The sequence below is a fragment of the Coturnix japonica genome, chromosome 18 (genome assembly GCF_054131305.1).
Source record: "Coturnix japonica strain WE chromosome 18, WE-NBRP24, whole genome shotgun sequence".
In the NCBI taxonomy this organism is placed as follows: domain Eukaryota; kingdom Metazoa; phylum Chordata; class Aves; order Galliformes; family Phasianidae; genus Coturnix; species Coturnix japonica.
The window spans coordinates 5,592,800-5,613,123 of NC_140680.1; the positions used below are offsets into that span (position 1 = coordinate 5,592,800).

General features: G+C 36.1%; 1 protein-coding gene across 1 annotated transcript in view; it reads right to left on the reverse strand.

Moving 5' to 3' along the window:
* Nucleotides 1-7,412: 7,412 nt before the first annotated feature.
* DOCK2 (dedicator of cytokinesis 2) overlaps nt 7,413-20,324 on the reverse strand; it is a 113,564-nt gene continuing 100,652 nt past the window's right edge. Inside the window, exons 43-52 of the mRNA XM_032447425.2 lie at nt 20,177-20,261; nt 19,162-19,248; nt 18,136-18,312; nt 16,697-16,780; nt 14,732-14,869; nt 13,152-13,279; nt 12,449-12,629; nt 10,313-10,433; nt 9,216-9,358; nt 7,413-8,236 (exon numbers count right to left, since the gene is read on the reverse strand). Of these exons, the coding sequence (XP_032303316.2) occupies nt 8,162-8,236; nt 9,216-9,358; nt 10,313-10,433; nt 12,449-12,629; nt 13,152-13,279; nt 14,732-14,869; nt 16,697-16,780; nt 18,136-18,312; nt 19,162-19,248; nt 20,177-20,261 (1,219 nt within the window). The 3' untranslated portion in view covers nt 7,413-8,161. The remainder of the gene's footprint in view (nt 8,237-9,215; nt 9,359-10,312; nt 10,434-12,448; nt 12,630-13,151; nt 13,280-14,731; nt 14,870-16,696; nt 16,781-18,135; nt 18,313-19,161; nt 19,249-20,176; nt 20,262-20,324) is intronic.

Here is a 20,324-nt window from a genome sequence, read left to right on the forward strand (position 1 = left end):
TGAAATACAAAGACAGTTGTAAGGTTCTGCCTATGTAGTTCTGGAAGTGCAAAGGTCTGATCCCTCCCCGGCAAGTGCATGCTGGCACAGCTTCTAGCACAGTCGTGATTTGATCAGCAACATTTTTCTTCCAACTGATTGTGCCTGATTTACTCAGAAAGAAATATAAACAACACCTGTAAAAGTGGTACTTTGTCAGTATTACGGGCACACCTTACTGCCTGAGAATCACTGCAGTATTGCACTTCAGGTGCAGATGTTCATCTGCAGGCAAAAGGCAGCACGGGAACAGCAAACTTTGTTCAAGCTGTGATTGCTCCAAGCAGGGCCTGTTGGAGTTAATTGAGCTTAGCCATGAGCACTGCCTTGGGGTCCTCACCACTGGGAATGCTGTTCTTGGCAGGGCTGGGACAGGGAGGCAGCAATTTCAAAAGTAAGAAAAGAGAATGAAATAGCAAGGCTTCCACGTAATGAAACTGGGAACAGGTAATATGCTGGTGTAGGTATTCTAACAGAACATGCTTAGAGCTGAAAAACTCTAAGAAGAAAAGGGAAGTTGATGTTGGAGTTGTAATTTAGTGATCATTACCTGCAAAGATCACAATGCATTGGGTTTGGTGAGGTCTTTATGGGCAGGACACATAATGTTTTTAATATTTTATTTAATAATTTTTTACTATGCTGCAGTACTGCACAGCCCACTGTGCACGTGAGCATCAATCATCACTCCTGATCAAACAGATCATTCTCAAATCTTATGTTAAACAAAGACTTTCTCCTCTAGATTTCTCCAAAATGCAAGACTGAGGCCAAGCCTCTGCAGAACTCTTTTCTGTGTAGGTTTTTAAGCCAGCTCCTTTGTATTCATTCCAACTGCCCAAAGAGGTTTAAAATTTCAAAGTAGTGATTTCATCCTGACACAATCTGTAACATATTGTGTACCATTTCTTTCTCCTACAGCCAGTATAAAGCGGTCTGTGACATCTACTGTAGCTAATTTAGCAAAAATTGTTTACACTTGGCCCAGATAACAGCACATACTGCTGGGTAATCCTCTGGTGTACAGATCTATTATTATTAATATTAAACTTCCGTCTGTATTGTTCATGTTGTGTATAATCCCAGTCCTGGTGTAGCATCAAAACTTAGTGCAGAAAAGTTCATGTAAACTATCTGTGTAGTCACAAAGAAGGGGAAAAACTCGATTAAAAAAGAAAAAAGAGATTTCACCTACAACTCATTAAACTAAGCAACGCAGCCTGTGTCAAACAATTCACATATTGAATTCAGAAACAATTCAGTACCCATCAGAAAGACATTTTTATGTAAAGATGCATATCTGTATTCTTATTTGCTTCATAAAGAAGTTGCAGAAGTTTTATGCCCTTACTCCAATAATCATTAGCCCAGTGCATGCATAAAATAAACCACACCATCAGGAGAAATAAGATGCATCAGAAAAATGAAACATCAAGACCATTTAAAAGCACAGGGAATGTAAAGCAGTATTTTGAACCAAGGGAGCTGAGCTTAATTTCTAGAAATACTGACTGAATATTAAATTAATGGAAAAGGAGATGTTGTTTAAGCCTGTGCCATTAATGCAGCAGTGCTAGAATTACCTTAATTTTTTTAAAACTTACAGAACAAATCCCCTGTGGATTTTTCACACAAATTTGTAAGTGGAATTTTAGAAGACTTTAAAACCTGACGTGCTACCAACTCTTTTCTGACCATGAGAAGTATGAGTAGTCTTAACTCCAGCTTCAGTAAAGACCTTCCACCATCCTACCAATGTATAATAAGGTACAGGGTGTTAGGAGTCCCCTAATTGATGTACTGTCCGTAACAGGCAGTAGAGAGCAAGAAATACAGGGCTGCCTGTGGCTCCCTTACAAACTGCTGCTTTTACAGACAGTTTTTCCATATAAGGTGTCTGTCAATTTTGGGGGAATATGACAAAGAGAAGCCTCAAACCCATCGCATTTTGAAAGCTTTGCTGTTCCTACCAGCTTCCAAACAGCTGAATGCTCACCTGTTTTATATTATCTGCTTTTTTTCTATACCCATCAGTCAAAATGTTTGTACTGGAGGTAAAAGGTCCTAAAATCCAATGAGATGTATGAACATCAGCTGTGTTTACTGAGCAAATTAATCTGCGCACTTTTCCAAAAGCTTTCAGAGTTTAACTTCCTGTGCTAGAGATTAGGAACGTCCTAATACTTGTTGCTGAGTCAGATTTCACCATCAGTTTGTACAGATAAGGCAGCTTCCCTTCACTGAAAAAACATTTTGGAAACTGGGTTGGTTTTTTTAAAAAATATATAACATTGATTTATAAATGTTTAGTTTGCAGTGTCCTCTATGCCCTTTGGTACTCACACACACTTGGGTAAAATTAATTAGCAACTATAAGGGCTAAGTGAATTGGTACAAGTGTAAGTGCAGTGAACTACTCTGTGGACACACCCAGTTATAGATAAACTTCGTTTTAATTTAACCAAGATTTAACTGCAGTAAACTAAAATCATCCGACTTGTGAATAGGATGGTTTACAGTGCTGTTAATCCTCGCACTTCCAGTTGCTCCACTTTGGTTTTCCGGCTCCATGCTTAAGCAGATGAACAGTTTGTTCTGACGAACGGGCACAGTATTGCAACCGCTTACCTCCCCCTAGTGACGATTTTTGATTAAGTACCGAATTCGTTCAGAAACTCTAGAGGCAGCTTTGCACGTTTCCATACTGTGACCACCACCTGCCTAGCAGTATTACATAAACCTAGATTAGTAACTAATAAAGAGTTAGAGGCCCATAAAACTGACAACTGGTAAATAGAAACACTTCTAACTTTTTCGTATTAGAGTCATTTAAATGCTTTGAAAGTCTGTGTGAAATTTTGGCAAACAGACTTTCTTTTTTTTTTAACTCTTTCTTTTAGGTTTGTTTCCTTTGCTCTTTCATTCTCAAATATCAATTTCTCTTAGCATTTCTGACTTGCCTTTTGAAAGAAGTCTAAGTACACCTGTTGTGAAAGACTACAAGTGCAAGCTTTATGAATTAGTGCTGCAGCGTGAGTCAAAGCACTGCTGAAGACTGCAAGCAATAGAAATCACGTGGTAAAGATTTCACTTTCCTAAATATTTGTAGAACCAGGGGCTCCAACTGGAATGTGCTTTATGGTGTGACAACCATACCCACTAAAAGAGCAGTATCTAGAGCAGCTTGATACAAGATTGCTTACTTATGTATAAAAATATATGAGCAAACTTCACAGGGTGAATCTTCCCTCCATCTCTATCAGGCATGGCTTTTTTTTTGTTTGTTTTGTTTTGGTTTTTTTGGGTTTTTTTTGGTTTTTTTTTTTGTTTCATTCTTGCTGTTACAAGAATGCAAAGTATCTACTTCATGTAAATATCTGGTTTTTTGGCTGTAGGCCTGAAAACTCTTGGCACAGGCACCTTAAATGACTGTCTTCTGATTCCCAACATTTTTCCTGTGCTTTTTCAACCAACCACCACTTGAACACATTCTAAAACCACCAACGGCCAGCTACCATCAGCTGAACTAGTTAAGTATTTCAGTTCATGAGCAGGCTTAGTAAGTGTTTCCTGTGAATGAGGTAGGTTTCTGATAGAGGCATGAAGAATCTATTAGGAAAGGCAGGTTGAATGTCCACATGCATAATGGGGTGTATGAGGCTGCAGCACATATAAACAATCATATAAGAAATCTTTAACACACAAACCACACTTACTAAAGCATGGACACTCACAGTGGCTATTTAATTCTAGGTCTGAAATCCGTAAGATCACTCACAGCAGAGAGGGCATTCTGCTATCCTGGAAGAGAAAAAAGTGCATTGAAAAGAGGTAATTCTATCCAAAACCCAATCAGATGAAACTATGATCATTTATTTAATATTTTAAAGTTCATGAAATTCACAGTCACCGCAATTTTGTTCACAAAACAGTTATTCCCTTACAGTGTTAATCTTCAGCACACAATGCATTATGATGGCAAATCAGAACAGAAATTTGCAGACTGAGTCAGTAAAACAGAACTATCTTGTCACCTTACAGCAGTAAATACTGTCAGTGCTGAAGTTCTTATATCTTGTGAGCAGCCCCAAGCACGTTGGCAGGTGTTCTACCTTGAAAGAACCCTGAATACTCAAGAGCAAGCTGGAAATCAGTTTGGGAAGTAGAAGTAAACATTCTAGTATCAGTGGCTACTTCAAGGCAATAAGGATAGGAGATGACTGGCAAGTATTTTTCATGGATGCTTCTGCAAAACTTAACAAGATAAAGTGTCCTTACATTATTTGTCCTCTCTGGTTGTAAGAAGTTTTTTAAAAAAGGATGACTCAAAAGACAGTTGGGCTTTAAATTAGCTGAACTCTGTTGATTTCTACATGAGAAAAAATGCATTTGAATAAGTAATTCCTTTTACTTTCTTACAGTCTGTATGATTGATCTGGGACATCTTTACAGAGGATGGCCTAGGGCTGTATGATTTGTATTGATGTCAGCATATACAGAACAGATTTTTGTAGTAAAATGGCTGCTGCCTTAAAACACTCAGCACAATATAGCAGTTGGGGCTAAAAATTCCCCCTTGCCACTCAGCTTACTTGCTTACAAATGGAGGGAAACTTACCGGTATTACTCCCTTATAGTTTCCTTGTTTCAGAAACTGTGGTCATAGATAGTCTGCACTTCAAGTCTCATGGAATGCAGAGTATTCCACCATGCTGATTCTAATGAGCTCTGTTCTTCACAGGCCAGGATGATCAAGGAGTAATCAGGCACCAATTTAAACATGAAATAAGACATATTCCAGACTGTGTATTACTAAGGATATAGAGTTCACAAGATAGATATATTAGTAGTACAAATAGGCAAACCTACTTATAGTCTTTTAGGGCTTTTAGTTTAACATATTGTTCTAACTTAACTTGTTGATGATTGTTGTGACCTTCTATCAACTATGAACTGGCAAGAAAAGGAAAAATATATTAATTTAAAATTATGGACTTCTGAAATTATGAAAAAATCCAATCCTCTTTCCTTACCTTGCAGGACTGTGGCATCCCAAAACTGACAGTGAGAATCCTGAGTTACCAAGTATTAGAAGAAAGGTCAAGGAATTGCTAATGCCTGTCTGACAACTAGAGATAGAGCCAAAAACCAGAGCAAACAAAGTCAACAAGGAAAATGAAAACAGAGGTCCAGTGATAACTAATGTAGTGAACAAGTGATACGGCACACATTACTCCCTCAAAAAATGCACTCTGTACGTGATACAGATTAAAACTCCACTGTCAAGCAGTCCCTGCAACAAAACACTCATGTTTCACACATTAATTCTTAGTTCAAGAACAGAGTGAGTTCTTGGGGTCTACCAAATCTTTAATAAAACAACTTCTCACTGTTCAGAAATGTGGCCCTTGCTGCCCTACATTCTGAACACCTTCTGCCACATTACACCAGCTAATCGTTATTGACATTTCAAGAGCATTAAATTCCCAAGGAACACGAATAATTCAGTCATAACTGAATGATGAAGATGTGGACAGAATCATTACATATTGCAAAGAAGGGCAGATTGAACACCTAAGGAAGTGCCGAATCAGTTAAAGAATATTCCAGATTATCTTAATATAGCAGAATACAAACATTTCCGTTGTAAGACCAGATCTCATTCTCCATTGAAAACAGCTCTTCTGGTGCTAGACCACAATTAAAATAGTGTTGCATTCTGTAACAGATAAAGCTAAGGTGCCTGCATCTAAAATTCCAACATCCAATTAAACTAATGTGGCATGCAGCTTAAATGCATCTTACATGGTTTGCAGCATAACAGCTTTCTACTGGCCAATACACAAAACTTTAGCTGCACATGCAGCCTTTTCTATCCCATGCTAAAACACAGGTTATTACAGACTCACATTACCCAATGGTTACCTTAAAGCCCAGCAATCCTGAAAGCCAGGCTGTTACTGTCTAGATTATCTGAAGTGTCTGAGGGAAGTGAAATGAACTCTGATGACACAAAAAGTACATGAAAACATTACTGTCTAAAGAAATGCTTTTCTGACCTTGCATGTTGAGAGGAGGTGGAGCCGTACAGGTTACAGGTGAAGTTACACATGCTTCATTAATTCCTCAGGACAGCAGCCAAGGCCTGATCCTATCCTAGAGTTGGGTTTTATCTTGTGAGGTTCATTTCTAATAAAACATCAAGTTGGGTTCGGTACCATCTGAGTACCCTCCTCTGTATATGCAAGATAAAGGCCTGTTCAGCTTGTGACAGAAATAACAATAGTTAGTGCTGATTTATGTTTTCAAACACACATTGCCAGGTTGCTGTACTTGCACCTTATTATACCATACCATCACTCATCACTTATTTGGACTAAATGTCAGTATATTCAGTTTCTGGAAACTTATGAATTGCTGCAGTTTGATGTCCAAAAAAACATCTTTTAAATCCCAGTTCCACATACGCTGTTACTTTTTCTTAGTTATTTTTCCTTTTCTGCTCAGAGTTAATTTACATTATTTCAAGCCTGGAAAGGATCCGGAATCAGACTGGCAGAGTCTGAATCTGTGATACTGGAAAATTAATATGAATTTGCCAACATTTCATCAATTAAGAGTGAATCCAAAATCTTCATCATAACTTACACAAACTGAATCAAAACAACAGGCATGAACCTTGAACCACCAGTTAAGCAGTCCACACCAGACTTGATTTTGACATTGTGATTGATGCTTTGTTTTTCTGTCTTTGACCATTTTAATCGCTCAGAAATTCAGTATTAATGAAATCTGCATTTTAGTGCAGCATTAGCTCCTATGGCAAATGTTTAAAACTTTTCACAGAAAACAATTGTTAATTATTTCTGAAGGAAACAGCTTCACATTGACAATAATTAAATTATTCATGTTGAACATAAAATTGTTTATAGGCACAGAGCAAATTCAAGTTGCCTTTACACCGATTCCACCACTTAGCAAGGAATAATTTTTATCTCTTTTTCTTCCCCATATCCACACAAATGGCAACAAGATCAGCCTCCCATCCACACCACTACAAATGCTTCTATTTTATACGATGTCTGAAATATCCAAGTGTGTGTGAAGGAAATCAATTATTCTCCTTGAGAAATTTTTAATTTTGGACAAACTGCTTACCTTTAGAAAGAACTGCCAGCTTATTGAAAAAGAAAAGTGAAATGCTGACCTGTGTTGCTGTATAACGTCATGCTGATGAGGCGTTAACGTCCAACTCTACCTCATCAGATGATATGCAGAAGCCTTGAGTCTGTATAGTTCCATTTCCTGTCAGTAAGAAGATACTGACATACTCAATAAATACAAATATTCCAGTGAAAAGGGTTCAAGACAAATAAGGTTGTAATATTTTATTGATAAACCGCAGAAAATGCAACTTTTGTTTATCACACCACTGGTTGTCATATCAACTTGTACTCATCTAAGTAAACTTTTGCACAGCTTTAGTATAATAGCTGCCATTCTGAAAATAACCTGGTCATACAGTAGCACAGCCAAAGACTCAACTTTGAGAAAGACATGAGGAAACAGAGCAGTGTGGCAGGGGCAGCAGGGGGACTTGAGGATTGTAAATCCAGCAGCCACAGAGAATAATCTTAGTGACTGTTTTGTGCTGAGCCATCTGTTGCCTTGACCACATTGCCTGCAGTAGTTTAAAGATAACCAGAATGTGCCTATACAAGCTAGAAGAAAGGATAACTCATATACTCTTTTAAAAGAACAGAACAGGACTTAATGATACATAAGGTAAGCACTGCAGATGACCTTTCAGCATCTTTCTTACCATGAATGAGTTTTTAGCACAGGGAACACACAATGCTGTTTGATTTGTTAACCAGAGGTTCAATATACTTCTGATCTGTATCCCAGTAAGCCCATCCTGTAGTATCAGCTTTAAATATTATTCCTGTATCTGTAGGTGTCACTGTTAGCAGAGCCCATGAATTACTTCATCCATACTCTGTTAGTCACCTATATTGTTGGTGCCCTTCTTTACAGTAGACAGTGGTCTCAAATAGGGTATATACACACATATGTATATATAATTAATTTTGTTTGAAAAGTGGTTATTTAACAGAATGAGTTATAGGTCTGTAGATGAAGATTTGAAATGCTGCTCCACAGGCTGCTTTCCATCTTCTAGAACTCTGGAAATTCGCTGCAAAAAGAGTGGAGCAGAGTGACAGGTGTTAACATGATGATTATACTGGGTTTAGTTATATGTGTACTAATTACTAGCTTGTGCCCATACTCTGTTGTTAGAAAAAAAATCACTGACCAAATCCATCTCATAGTTTAAACTCATTTCTCTATCCTGCAGAACCATAAATCTGTATTTAAACCTGTTCAAATTATTTCAGTGAAAATTCATTTGAAATATCAGTATAGAGATATATAGAGAAATATCAGTAGAGATAACATTCAAGACATGACAGATGTCACAAGATGCTTAAGCACCACATATGTCAAAAGCCACCAGAATCAGCATGTTGTCCTCATACTACCTAAAATAATGGAATAACTTGAAAACTTTTGAATCTTGATATCTGCACTGAATACTTCTTGTTTCTCTCATACACTACATTAAATTCTGTGGTGTTTAATCTTCTGAAATTTCCACGCAAGTCAGAGATTGGTTTATCACTTGAAAGGAAGGCAAACTGTTTTCAGACACATTTAAAGCCAATTGCTATTTTATAATGATTATCTCACACACCAGAATCTAACTCACACTCTGCACGTTTTGCCATATATGCAATGATTACCTTGCTCTGATGCTAGTGAAACTGCACAATGTAATTCAATTGAACTTACTAGTGCTATACAAGCCAGAGAAAATCAGCAGCTCAGACGTGACCTCTCGTGGTACAGATGCAGAAGTGCACATCTGTGCCATTATGTTAAACATACCAAATACTTCCTAACTTCAAAAAGCACAGTCAGAGGCAAATTTTTGCTTACCCATGGAGCTTCCACTTCTCTCTCTGATGAGAGAAGCAGAAAAGACAACAATTTAACTTAAAGTCTCATGATGTTTTAAAATGACTTCATTTTCATAGCTTAGAATTTTTAAAGAGGCATAGAAGCTTTTTTTTTTTTGCTTTTTTTTTTTTTTACCATAAACACACAGAACTCACCATTGTTTTAAATAACTGATTCACTTTCTTTTTCTTGACGGTTTTCTTATCACCATCTGAGGTGGAAGGAAACACTGGTTGACTCAGCCTGTGTGATGCAATTGTTTCATCAGATGCCACAGGGCTGACAGACAGAGTTAATCCTTAGAACAGAACATTTGTTGTACAAAACAAAGGAAAAAAAAAAAAAAAAGGAGAGTGAGAGAGAGATAAAGCAGAATATTTGAAATATCTAATGCATTTATTAGAGAAAAACCAGACTTTTGTGATTGAAGAATACTGAGCTTCATTGCAAGGTAAATTAATATTGGAAAAAATAATCAGTACATTTGATTCACAGATTGAGTCTGCATAGGAAACTACTGTCATATTGTAGTAAATGTCTGTTGTAGCCATGTGGAAAGATAGGGACAACGAGAAGGCTAGATGAAGTGCAAGCTAAGAAACCAGATGTGCAACGGAAGAAGCATGGGGCAAAAGATAGTGAAATTGTGCAACATTTTCTCTGCATATTCTAGCCTAGAAATAAATCTAAGTTACACTTTTCCCTTCTCTATTACACAGTCATAAGTCTTCCTAGTGGACAGTTGTGTTATTTCACTTTCCCTTCCTCTTTCTCAGGCTTATGAGATTACTCTCTAACATCAACAGCAGAAGTTGATGTCCCTACTGTTGAGCAATCTTTGGGGGAAATTCACCTGCCAATGGAAGGTACAGAGCATTTCTTTCTGTCTGAAACCCCCTGACACTGTGCACACTGAATACAAGAAAAGCCCTTGCTTCTGCAAGTGAGGCCCTACAGATCAGAGAAGGTGAATAAACCTTGCCTTTTTGTACACAAGGGAATGCTCATAATATACAAGGAAGCAAGATCCTGAGCTCCAGAAAGATTTTTAGAACTTGTATGTTACTAGTAGGTTGTGGTGTTATCAAGCAATAGTTCAGCCTCACATGCACGTACACTTAACAAGTAATCTTTGAGAAACTCAGGTCCACACACAGAAAACTGCCTGCTTCTGCTAGAAGCAATCCCTTCATTGCTTTCTTAAGTTGCCAAGAAGTGCTGAGTGCTCACAGTCTTACCACAGGGAGCTTACCTGGAATAGTTGGCATAGAACGACTGACAGAGCTCATCTGCTTGAGGACAGATGTTTTCTGAGGTGCCACTGCATGTTCAGAGAGGTTGGTGTCACTCATAAATTCATATTTCCTTGACAGCTATTTAAAAATAATATAATGCTGTTAATAATGAAGAAAGATAAAAGGAACAAATATCTAAGCAAAATAATGTTTTTTGAAAAGGATATGAGAAAATAATTAAGCAATTATGTCTAACTCTAGCTCTTTGTGAGGCAATTTGCTGAATAAACATTAAAGGTAAATAGTAGAGTTGATCCCATGTATAATACTGTATAATAGCTACAATCATGCAAAGCTTGTAAAGATTTTTTCTAGTTAGATAAATATTTCTCATTTGACAAAGCAAACATAGGGAAAAAAAGCATTACAAATGCTTAGAAGACATTCTGTCATCTGGAACCCATAAGATGGTGCTATTACCATTTTTGGAACAGTAGTATCAGTCAGTTCTGTGTTTTGCAAAATGAAATGAAATTTTGTGAACATTTTTCTTTACTGAATTAATGTCGCTCATTTGGTTGTTGCAAAGATCGTCACTACTTTTCTGAAGTTTAAAAAAAAAAAATCCTGCAACTTAGTTTGCAGTGAGAATCCCACAGTTACATATATCTGTATTTAATTTAGTCAAAGGGCAAAGAAGCTACTACTTGGATTTCTATATTAATGCTTCTCAGAACATGCTCACATGCTTTACATGTCCTTGTGTGAGGACATAAAAAGAGACAATTGTATGTTTCACCACAATTCAGTGCTCAAAGACTTAGGACACACGGCAGACTGGAGGATTTAGCTAGAAGTCATTCAAAAAACTGGTGAGGGGTCTGGAACACAAATCTTATGAGGAGCAGCTGAGGGAACTGGGATTATTTAGTCTGGAGGAGGGTCGGGGAGACCTTATAGCTCTCTACAGATGTCTAAAAAGAGGTACAGGTGAGGTGGGTATCAGACTCTTCTCCCACTTTAACAAGTGACAGGACTAGAGGCTTCATTTCCTGCTTCATTCAAAACTGTCTCAACTATGAAATGAAATGTGAACTTGACAGACAATCTGCCAAAAGCCAACCACTCTGCAATGAATCAAGATTTTCCTTCCTTCCTTTTCCATCCTTAAGAAAGGATGAGTTGATTAAACTTCCAGCAATACACCTTCCCCCTCTATCCTTCTAGGGATCTTTAAACTTATAGGTCATTAAAAAGAGGAGATACTTTTTCAAACATGAATGTAACTGCTTGCCAGATTCAAGTTCATATGTAAAGACACAAACTCATCTCCCTAAGACTTGATTAGAATAGTCAGAAGAGCTCTGAACTAAGATACTCATCTTCTAAAAGAATCTTAGCTTTCTATTCAACTCACTTTGCCTTTGATGATGCCTCCAAAGTTTATGATCAAATAAATGACTTGCACTCTTTTTCATTTAGCAGTCATGCAGTGCCTGATATTTTAATTTAGATAGGGCTTGTCTATCAAGAGGACATCTTTCAGATTTTTTTACTTCTTTCTACACTACATGAAGAAGTCTCCTGGGGACTAAAGTTTTAAAATAAAAACGCACTGTGTGTGTTATATAAGACATTCAATGATCTATTAGTGTGATAAAGGCACTCAGATGATCTGTGAAGTGAGAGATGCCAGTGCTTCCAAACTTCAGTCTGGCACCACTTAAGGAACACTGTTTGCAATCTTGCAATTTCCTAACAGCTGCATGTTCCATAACAAAGTACAAGAAGTACAGGACTCATCACTTTTGAAATAGCCCTGACTACAAGGAGCTGCCATGAAATGTCAGCACAGTGAATTTCCTCTCAACAGGAAAGCTTGTTTAACCCTCTCAATGTAGTACTCCATTTTAAGTTCAACAAACTTTGGAATTCTGCAGCTACAGAGCTATGCTATCTGTGATCATAAGCAAATAGAGAATATATCTGATTTTTCCACTGATTTGTTTCCTCCTCAGTATCTTGCAGATCTCATTCACAACAGGTCAGACTGCCTCTGTATCCTCCAGATTCCCTTATACATGTTTTGGATAAGGGAAGGCTTGATTTCCTCTTTTTGTGGGTTATAAAATATAACTAAGTCAATAACATACACATTTCATATCAGACATGGAAATATCAGGTGCCGTCTTCTCATCAGCAAACACCACACTGCTTCTTTTTGTTCTTCTTTTGGATCTTCTCATCTTCACTTCAGGGTTAGGATTAATTTGTGGAGCATTCATCTCTGATTCTGATTTCACTGGCTTAGGTAGTATTACTTCCAAATCAAAGCTGCAGGAGCAAAAAAGGAAAAAACAGAGAAGTTCCTAAATTATATTTTCAAAGCCACTTGTATTCTGACATAATCACCCTGTGAAATATAAATGCAGGTTATCCTTTCATTTGACTTTCTATGTAGCCTTGCAAACCACTAGCAGAAGGTATGTGATGTGTTTCAGCTAGCAACTGTAGATGCTAATGAAGATGCCTTCAGGAAGTATTACAATGCCTTCAAATGTTGTAAAAATTGTCAAACATTAATACGAAGTATGGATCTCTTTTTGAACAAGTTGTTCTGAAGAAGTGTCTGTTTGAGTGAGACTAAAGTGTACTTTGTCTACTGTGGTTGAAATACAGGATCTTTAAGATTGGAGGAAATTATAGCAAAAGTTTAAATAATTTTTAAACTTTTAGCCTGAAGAGACTGCTGGTGTGCTTTAACCTTGAATGCCTCCATTTTTCTAGTAGATCTCTTAGTTTCATCCCATAAAACTGGTTAAAAACAGGACTCAGAGAACTCAAAAAATAACCAACCTTTCTGGAACAATTTTGTTTGGAGTAGTGCAGTCTGAATTCATGGAAGTCATTGAAATAACCGACAACTGGCGATAGGATCTCAGCATTGATCTTGGCCGTCCTACTCTCTTGTCATCAAAATCTGGCTATAAGATAAAATAGAGGAATATATTATATCAAACAAGTTTGGCTGAACCTTGTTTCCTCCATCTTCTCTAGGTTCTAACATTCACAGATGTTTTAACAGTTGGTATAAATTACTTGCTACCATTAAGTACTCTGATTGTTTCCTCTTTCTGGATACACTCTTCGGGTCTTACACTAAGACCTCTCAAAATCTAAGTTACAGTGAGTAGCTAAATAAACTGCAATTTATAGCTTCAGTTTGTCTTTGCTAGAAGACATAAATCATGTTCTGTCTTCAGTACAACAGCTTTTGCCATCACTACACATTATTTTAGCCTTTTTCATTATATGTTTGCTGTCAAAGACAAAACTGGCATTTCCCAAATAGCCAGGCAGGAAGAACAGGAGGATTCTCCATGTTCTCATGTACCCATCATGTACAAACTCATATGTTACATCACATCTCTCTGCAAAGCATGAAAATCTTAATCGGCTTGATGCTGACAATTATTTATACTTTGTGGCCTGATACCGAGTTAACTGAAAAAAATCTGATGCTTTCCTGTTCCTCTTGGCTAATAAAGCACGGACAAGAATAGAATTTCTTGGCTAATTCTACAATTCTTTCTTCACGAGTGACATCTGTGATGCAGAATTTAGTGTGCTCTGCTCATTCCTTGTTCATGTATGTCCAGGATAAGCATGCCCGCCCATAGCTCTGCATCATGAAATAAGCCAGGTTTCTGAGCATTTCCCAGTGCACAAATACCATAAGTTGCTTGTCCAGGGTACTTCAATTGATCTCAAGGTAAACGTATGTACTACATTTTAAAAACATTTCATATTAAAACACAGGCTTTTTTTTGTTTTGTTATTCCCCTCCTCATTGTCCATATTTGGCTCCCCACATCATTTGTATCAAGATTGATTTCCACAAGATTTGGAAGCATACACAGTTCCAAGAGTTTTCACACATTACTTTTCCTTTTCTTCTAATAAAAAAAGCTCTTGCTAGCTACCAAAGAGAAGCAGACATGGTAAAATGGCTGTAGCGCCACTATTCTCCTATATTTCTTTTTTATATCAGCTACCAACTAATTTTTTTAGTGTTACATACATCACAGATTTAAATTCACAATACAGCTGAAGCAGTTAGCACAGGAAGACCAATTTGAGATCAAAGCTCTACGATACTGAGGACAATTAAAAATCTGAGAAGCACAAGAATTTGCTTTTGCTTCCTTATAAAGCAGAAAATAACTGTCATTTTAATATAAATAATAACATACAAGGAATGCTTAATAGATCAAAGGATTCATCAACTCTGTGGCTAAAAAACTCAGGTCTTATAACCTTCAGATCACCAGATAACTCATGAGAAACAAAAATTTAGTACATGTTTTTGTTTAGAAGAGAAGAACAAGGTGTGTATTAAGAAAGTGGAAGAAAGGAGTTATAAAGGACACCAGTACCAGTTCTCTAGCTCCATATTGTTTTTCCACTTTCACTTTTAAATGTTTGAAACATTCCTCCATTCTGTCATGGAAAGGACGAAGATTGTCGGAAACTCTTCTTTCATGAATTTTAATTCCAGCCCCAAGGAAGGGTATCTTGAAGAGGGCAAAAAAGAAGAAAAAAGTGAGAATATTAACTGAGTCTGACAAGTCTTCTAACTCTATTTCGATTATCTGCTAAATGAACTACAAAGCTGTTGCTGTGATTGATGGATAGATTTATTAGCTGACACTGAGATGACCAGGAGTGATGCTGCTCTGCAGGAGGTTTTAGCAGCAAAGAGGCAAATTAGTACCAGCTGGAAAGGGCTCATGAAAGTGTTCAGTCATAGTAACTGTTTTTTCTGTCCTTCTGCATTTTATGTTAAAACCCTATGAAATTAAACACGTGAGTTTAAAATAAGTAAGAAAATCTTTAGAATACGTGCTCTTGAAGGTGCCTGCCATAGCTTACAAGAAATATTGCAGGGATGAAAACTATCCACATGGCCTCTCGGCAAGTCATTTCAAACTCTTTCAAATGGAGGAATAAGTGGTGCACCTAAATCAGTTTACTGGAGGCTTAAGCATGTGAGCATTTTGACAATTTCTGCAGTAATTTAGCATGCTTATGCCTCATTACTGAAAGGTGACCTCTTCTTTTCTCTTGCAATTTACTCTGCAGATTTCTTTTGCATTCTGCACATCTCAACAAAAATTCAGTGAGAGCTTTGGTACAGAAATGAATGATTCAAGCCAGAAGCAGTTTTCACTAACCAAAAAGACTACACTATGATACTCCTGAGCTAACCTTTTTTCAAACTAATCTTTCAGGATAACTCATCACTACAGGTAACCAGAGTGGTTAGGATTTCTGATTCTTCCTATTTGTATTCTATGCTATTTGCCATAAAAGAGACATTTAGAAACAACCTTGAATGGTCATTGACTATGAAAATAAGTCCTATGAGCAACTAGCATTTCATTAAGACTTGTTAAGATTTCTCATGTAAAACAAGCCAACCAATCCATAAACAAACAAGAACAAAACAAAAAACCAACAACAAACAAACAAACCCAAAAAGCAATGAAAGCATGGAAAACATAGCTACCTCTGGGAAGTTATTTCTCAAGTTAATTTATTTTGCTTGTTTTCGCATCACTTTGAAGTCCTTAAAGACACAACCTGAGTCTGATATCCTGAACCTTTTAACCACGAGTGTAGTCTATTACATAGATTTTGATAAACCACTCCAACTGGTATTTTCTACAAAGTACTTAAATTCTTTTCTGGCCTACTTCTTTACCCAGGCCGTAGGAAGCTTATATAGGTAATTTCTCTGATTCCAGTAGCATTTCACTGAATTTATAAAGCATGCTATAATAATAATAATCCTGAGGAAATAAGATGTAATTTTCGGAATTAAGCTATTTCTTCAATTTTTCAGATAAAAATAAAAACCCCAAAACCTGAAGGACTGGGCAGCTTAGATCACCAAGAACACTGCAGAAATCTCATGCTACATCACACTGTAAAGAATTACTGTTATGCTGTTTTATCAGAGATCTCAGAGGATTTGTAATAGAATTCATGCTTCCTGTTGGGCACATTAAAATTGAAAGGGTTTAAATCCTTTTTTCTTCTTAACAGAAATTATTCTTATCTAAATAAGATAACAAACAGGTGATCCTTTAAGAACTACACATATTCTGAAACAAAAGGTATAGAACAGTCTGTTTCTAACCATTCTAACAATCCTATTCTTTTATCCCCTTCCCACAGTGGGGAACAGTGAAGGAAAAAAAACAAATAAAGGTACAAAAACAATCAAAATAACACAGACCTCTAAATGATGCTACACTTTCCTGATAGAAAGTCATAGAAAGAAAAAAAAAAAAAGTAGCCGAGGAAGCCTCAGTTAACTGCTGACAGAAAGATGTTACCTGCCAAGCAATTAGATCTTTAAGTCTATTCAGCTTTTCCTGATCCTCTGGATGGTCTCTGATATATTCTTCTGTAAAGAAAGCCTGAGACAAACAAAAAATAATTCAGTTCATCATTTCAACAAACGAAGAGATCAATGATTGGTTCAATGACTCCAACAGGTTGCCATAATATTGGTCATTAAATAAAAAGACATCTGCATGCTTCTTAGCCAGGTGCTGCTAATGATAATTAATTGCTATGCCAGTTGAGAACTGAGGAGCTCTGTTCTGTTAAGATATTCCTTCTTCATACAACATTTCTCAGCTTGGGACACTTACTGTGAAAAAGAAATAATTGTTTGTTTTGTAAGCTTGTACTGAAATGTAAAAATGCACAAATTTGGAGTGTCACGATTTACATGATTAAAATCAATTTATTGAAGTACCTTAGACTAACATTAGATAGTGTTACAAGGAAAATGACTGCTGACATACATAAGCAGAGCTGGGTACTGCATGCATGCTACCCTATTCTGAGCAAAGAAACAACTTGCTTCCCACCCCTCACCCTCCAAGTACGAAGGAAGAATAGTTATTTGTCTATAACTGCCAAATATTTGAAGAACTAACATGGCATATATCACAGTCCATCATAGTAAATCACGCTTACTGAAAGTATTTTACTTTATTTTACTTGTGTGTACATTTAAAAATATGTACCATCCATTCAGCACGCTTGCAGTCCATCTCGCATGCTGAGCCTACTGAGAATGGCATACACTTTTCATTGGCAAATGGCAGGCAGAAATAATAAATCTCTGCAGCTGTGGAGTAGTCTCACATTCAATTTCATCCTAAACTTTAATAATTTAGAATTCAATCAAAAAATGAATACATGAATTATTAAACATTCCTGCCTTTTTGTTTTTTTTTCTCAATAAAGTGGCCTCAGGGAATGCCTTGCTACAGTTCAGTTCATCAAGATGTTCAATATTCTGTGTATGGCACAAATAAAAATTATTTGTGTTTCAGTTTTGAACAAATGCTGCTCTGCAGAAAGACTGCAATTGCTGAGAAACACTGACATCAACGCAACACATCTAAAGCGTACAGACCTACTGTTGCATAAACACGATTTGCATATTCCAGAGCAAGCTTTCTGATGTGTGAAAGCCTTTTTTGTTACATTTTGTAAAAAATGTACACATGTATATGAAATATATATTTAATTGCTATTAATATTGAGACTGTAATTCTCCTGGTACCTATTTTGGACGTATGCTACTTTCTGCTTTGAACAACTCCTGATCAAAGGGGACCAGCGTACACGAATCTTTTAATTGATGGAGTTGTGGCCTTCATATTCCCATCTGAGTCTTCCCTGTCACTTGTTGAAGAAAGTGTATCACCATCAATTAGGACCAGGATGTAGTAAATCTAAAAATGATCTCTCCTACCTTCTCGTATTTAGCAAAGCCACCCATAACAGCTGGATCAACAATTCCGTTCAGAAGCATCGAAAGCGGATTAATAGGAAGGTTTTCATCACTCTGGTATTGGTTAATCATCATCAAAATTTTTTCATTTGTCATGGACATAGTCTCAATAGCGTTCTCTAAAGGACTAATTGTAGTCTGTAAAGAAATAAAAGATGAAAAATAAATTGTGAATCTCGATATAGATTATTTCTAACTTTATCCAGATAAATAAATGGAATTGCACATTAAGATATGTTACTGATCAAAGTTAAAAAAAAGTATTTTCAGCTGAAAATCTTCCATTTGCAAGAATTTGTTTTCTTTGTAGTTTTTATTACTTGAATGTTACCTGTATTTAAGTCATCTGTTACACAAAAGAACAACAATTCAAAGACAACCATTTGGTACTATGAAATTTTGACAGATAAATCAAAACATTTGCTATTGATTATACATATATATATATTGATTATATATATATATATATATATACACACACACACACACAGATACACATACATACATATATATATATATATATATATAATTATTATTGATTATAACATTTAAGTTGTACACAGTGTATTTCAATACATAAAAATAGAACAAAGGGCCAATTATCTTTATTTCCATCACCTAGGCTAGAATTTGCATTAGAGACATCATAGCTATGTGTGTAGAATGACAATTCCTATGTACTTTCTTAAATGGTCTTTTTAGTTTTATAAAACCGTACGTATATAAACAACTTTCTTATAATTCAATAGATCCAAAGATTTTTTTCAAATCTCTTAGGACTTGGATCTAAAACTATAAATCAGATGAAAGCTATATTGATCAATATATAACTATCACAGTTGTAAAAAAACAAAACAAATGCTACCAGCTTGTACTTGTAAAAATAACTGACAAGTCTGCCTTATAGTGACAAATTCCCAATCTATTCTGTACACGACCATTCATATTTATAAATATGGTACAGTTACTTAGCATGTTAATACACACCTGTGACATGGAGACAACTTCAAACCATCGTAAAATTCCAGGAAGTTTGTATGCTGTAACGAATGATGTTCTCTCAATCCACATAGACTATTAAAAAAAGATACAAGGGATAAAATGATACTTCATGATTTAAACTTTAATCTTTTCTATCTTCTGAAATGTCAGATTGAAGATGAAAAACATATGCATATTTGGTTTTTTGCATGAAAAGACAGTGCAAAATGAATCCATCACATCAATTTAAACAAATCATTTTCTGATCTGAAATTAGGTCATCTTCAAACATTAGGCCTGCACAAAGCACAGGAAAAAGTAAATTATCCTTTGGTCTTTTAGTATCTATTCCTTACTTTCCCATTACAGATCAAATGACTGTGACTATATGACCTCTGCTTCCAAAGTAAGTTTCTGCAATTAAAAGCAGTAAAAGCTCTAAAATAACATGCTAGCATCCTTACTTTCCCCCATCCCTTCTGTACAAGAATAGCTAGCTGTTGGTATTTTAAAATGCCTCTACTGCATTTACTGCTCTACTCCTTATTTTACCAATACTAGCTTAAATAACCTGCCACTAATGAGAAATGTAACAATTAATGAAATAAAAATGCACTCCAACCACACTAACTTCCACATATCTGAAGTGAGCACAGATACTGTCTATTGTAATAAAAAATGAAGACATTAACCATTTAGTTATTTGTAAAACAATGTAAAAATATGTGTATAAACAGTTTCAAAACTCTCCAGCTTGCAAAGGAGGCCAATGCACAACACTAATGTTGCTAAAACAGTACATAACTGGGATGTCAGGGTAGATCAGCATCTGAATTACTTAACAGTAGATGAGAAGCTCCTTACGTGAAACAACTGACACTATTGATCATCAGCATGCACAGAACAGATTTTATTTTTTTTTATATATCTTTGGAAGTAATGTGTGATCTCAGACTAAGAAAGCATCAGAATTCTGTCAGTAATATCTACCAGAACTGCATCACTGTATTTGTTTACTTACAGCAAATTCATTTTCAGGGTCAACAGATCCTTTTCTAACAGGTCTTGAATAGTGGAACCGATGGACATTGTTGGACTTATAAAAGCTGAAAGATTTAAAGAAGAATTTTTTGTAAAATACCAAGTTCATGTATTTATTTATTTTGTTA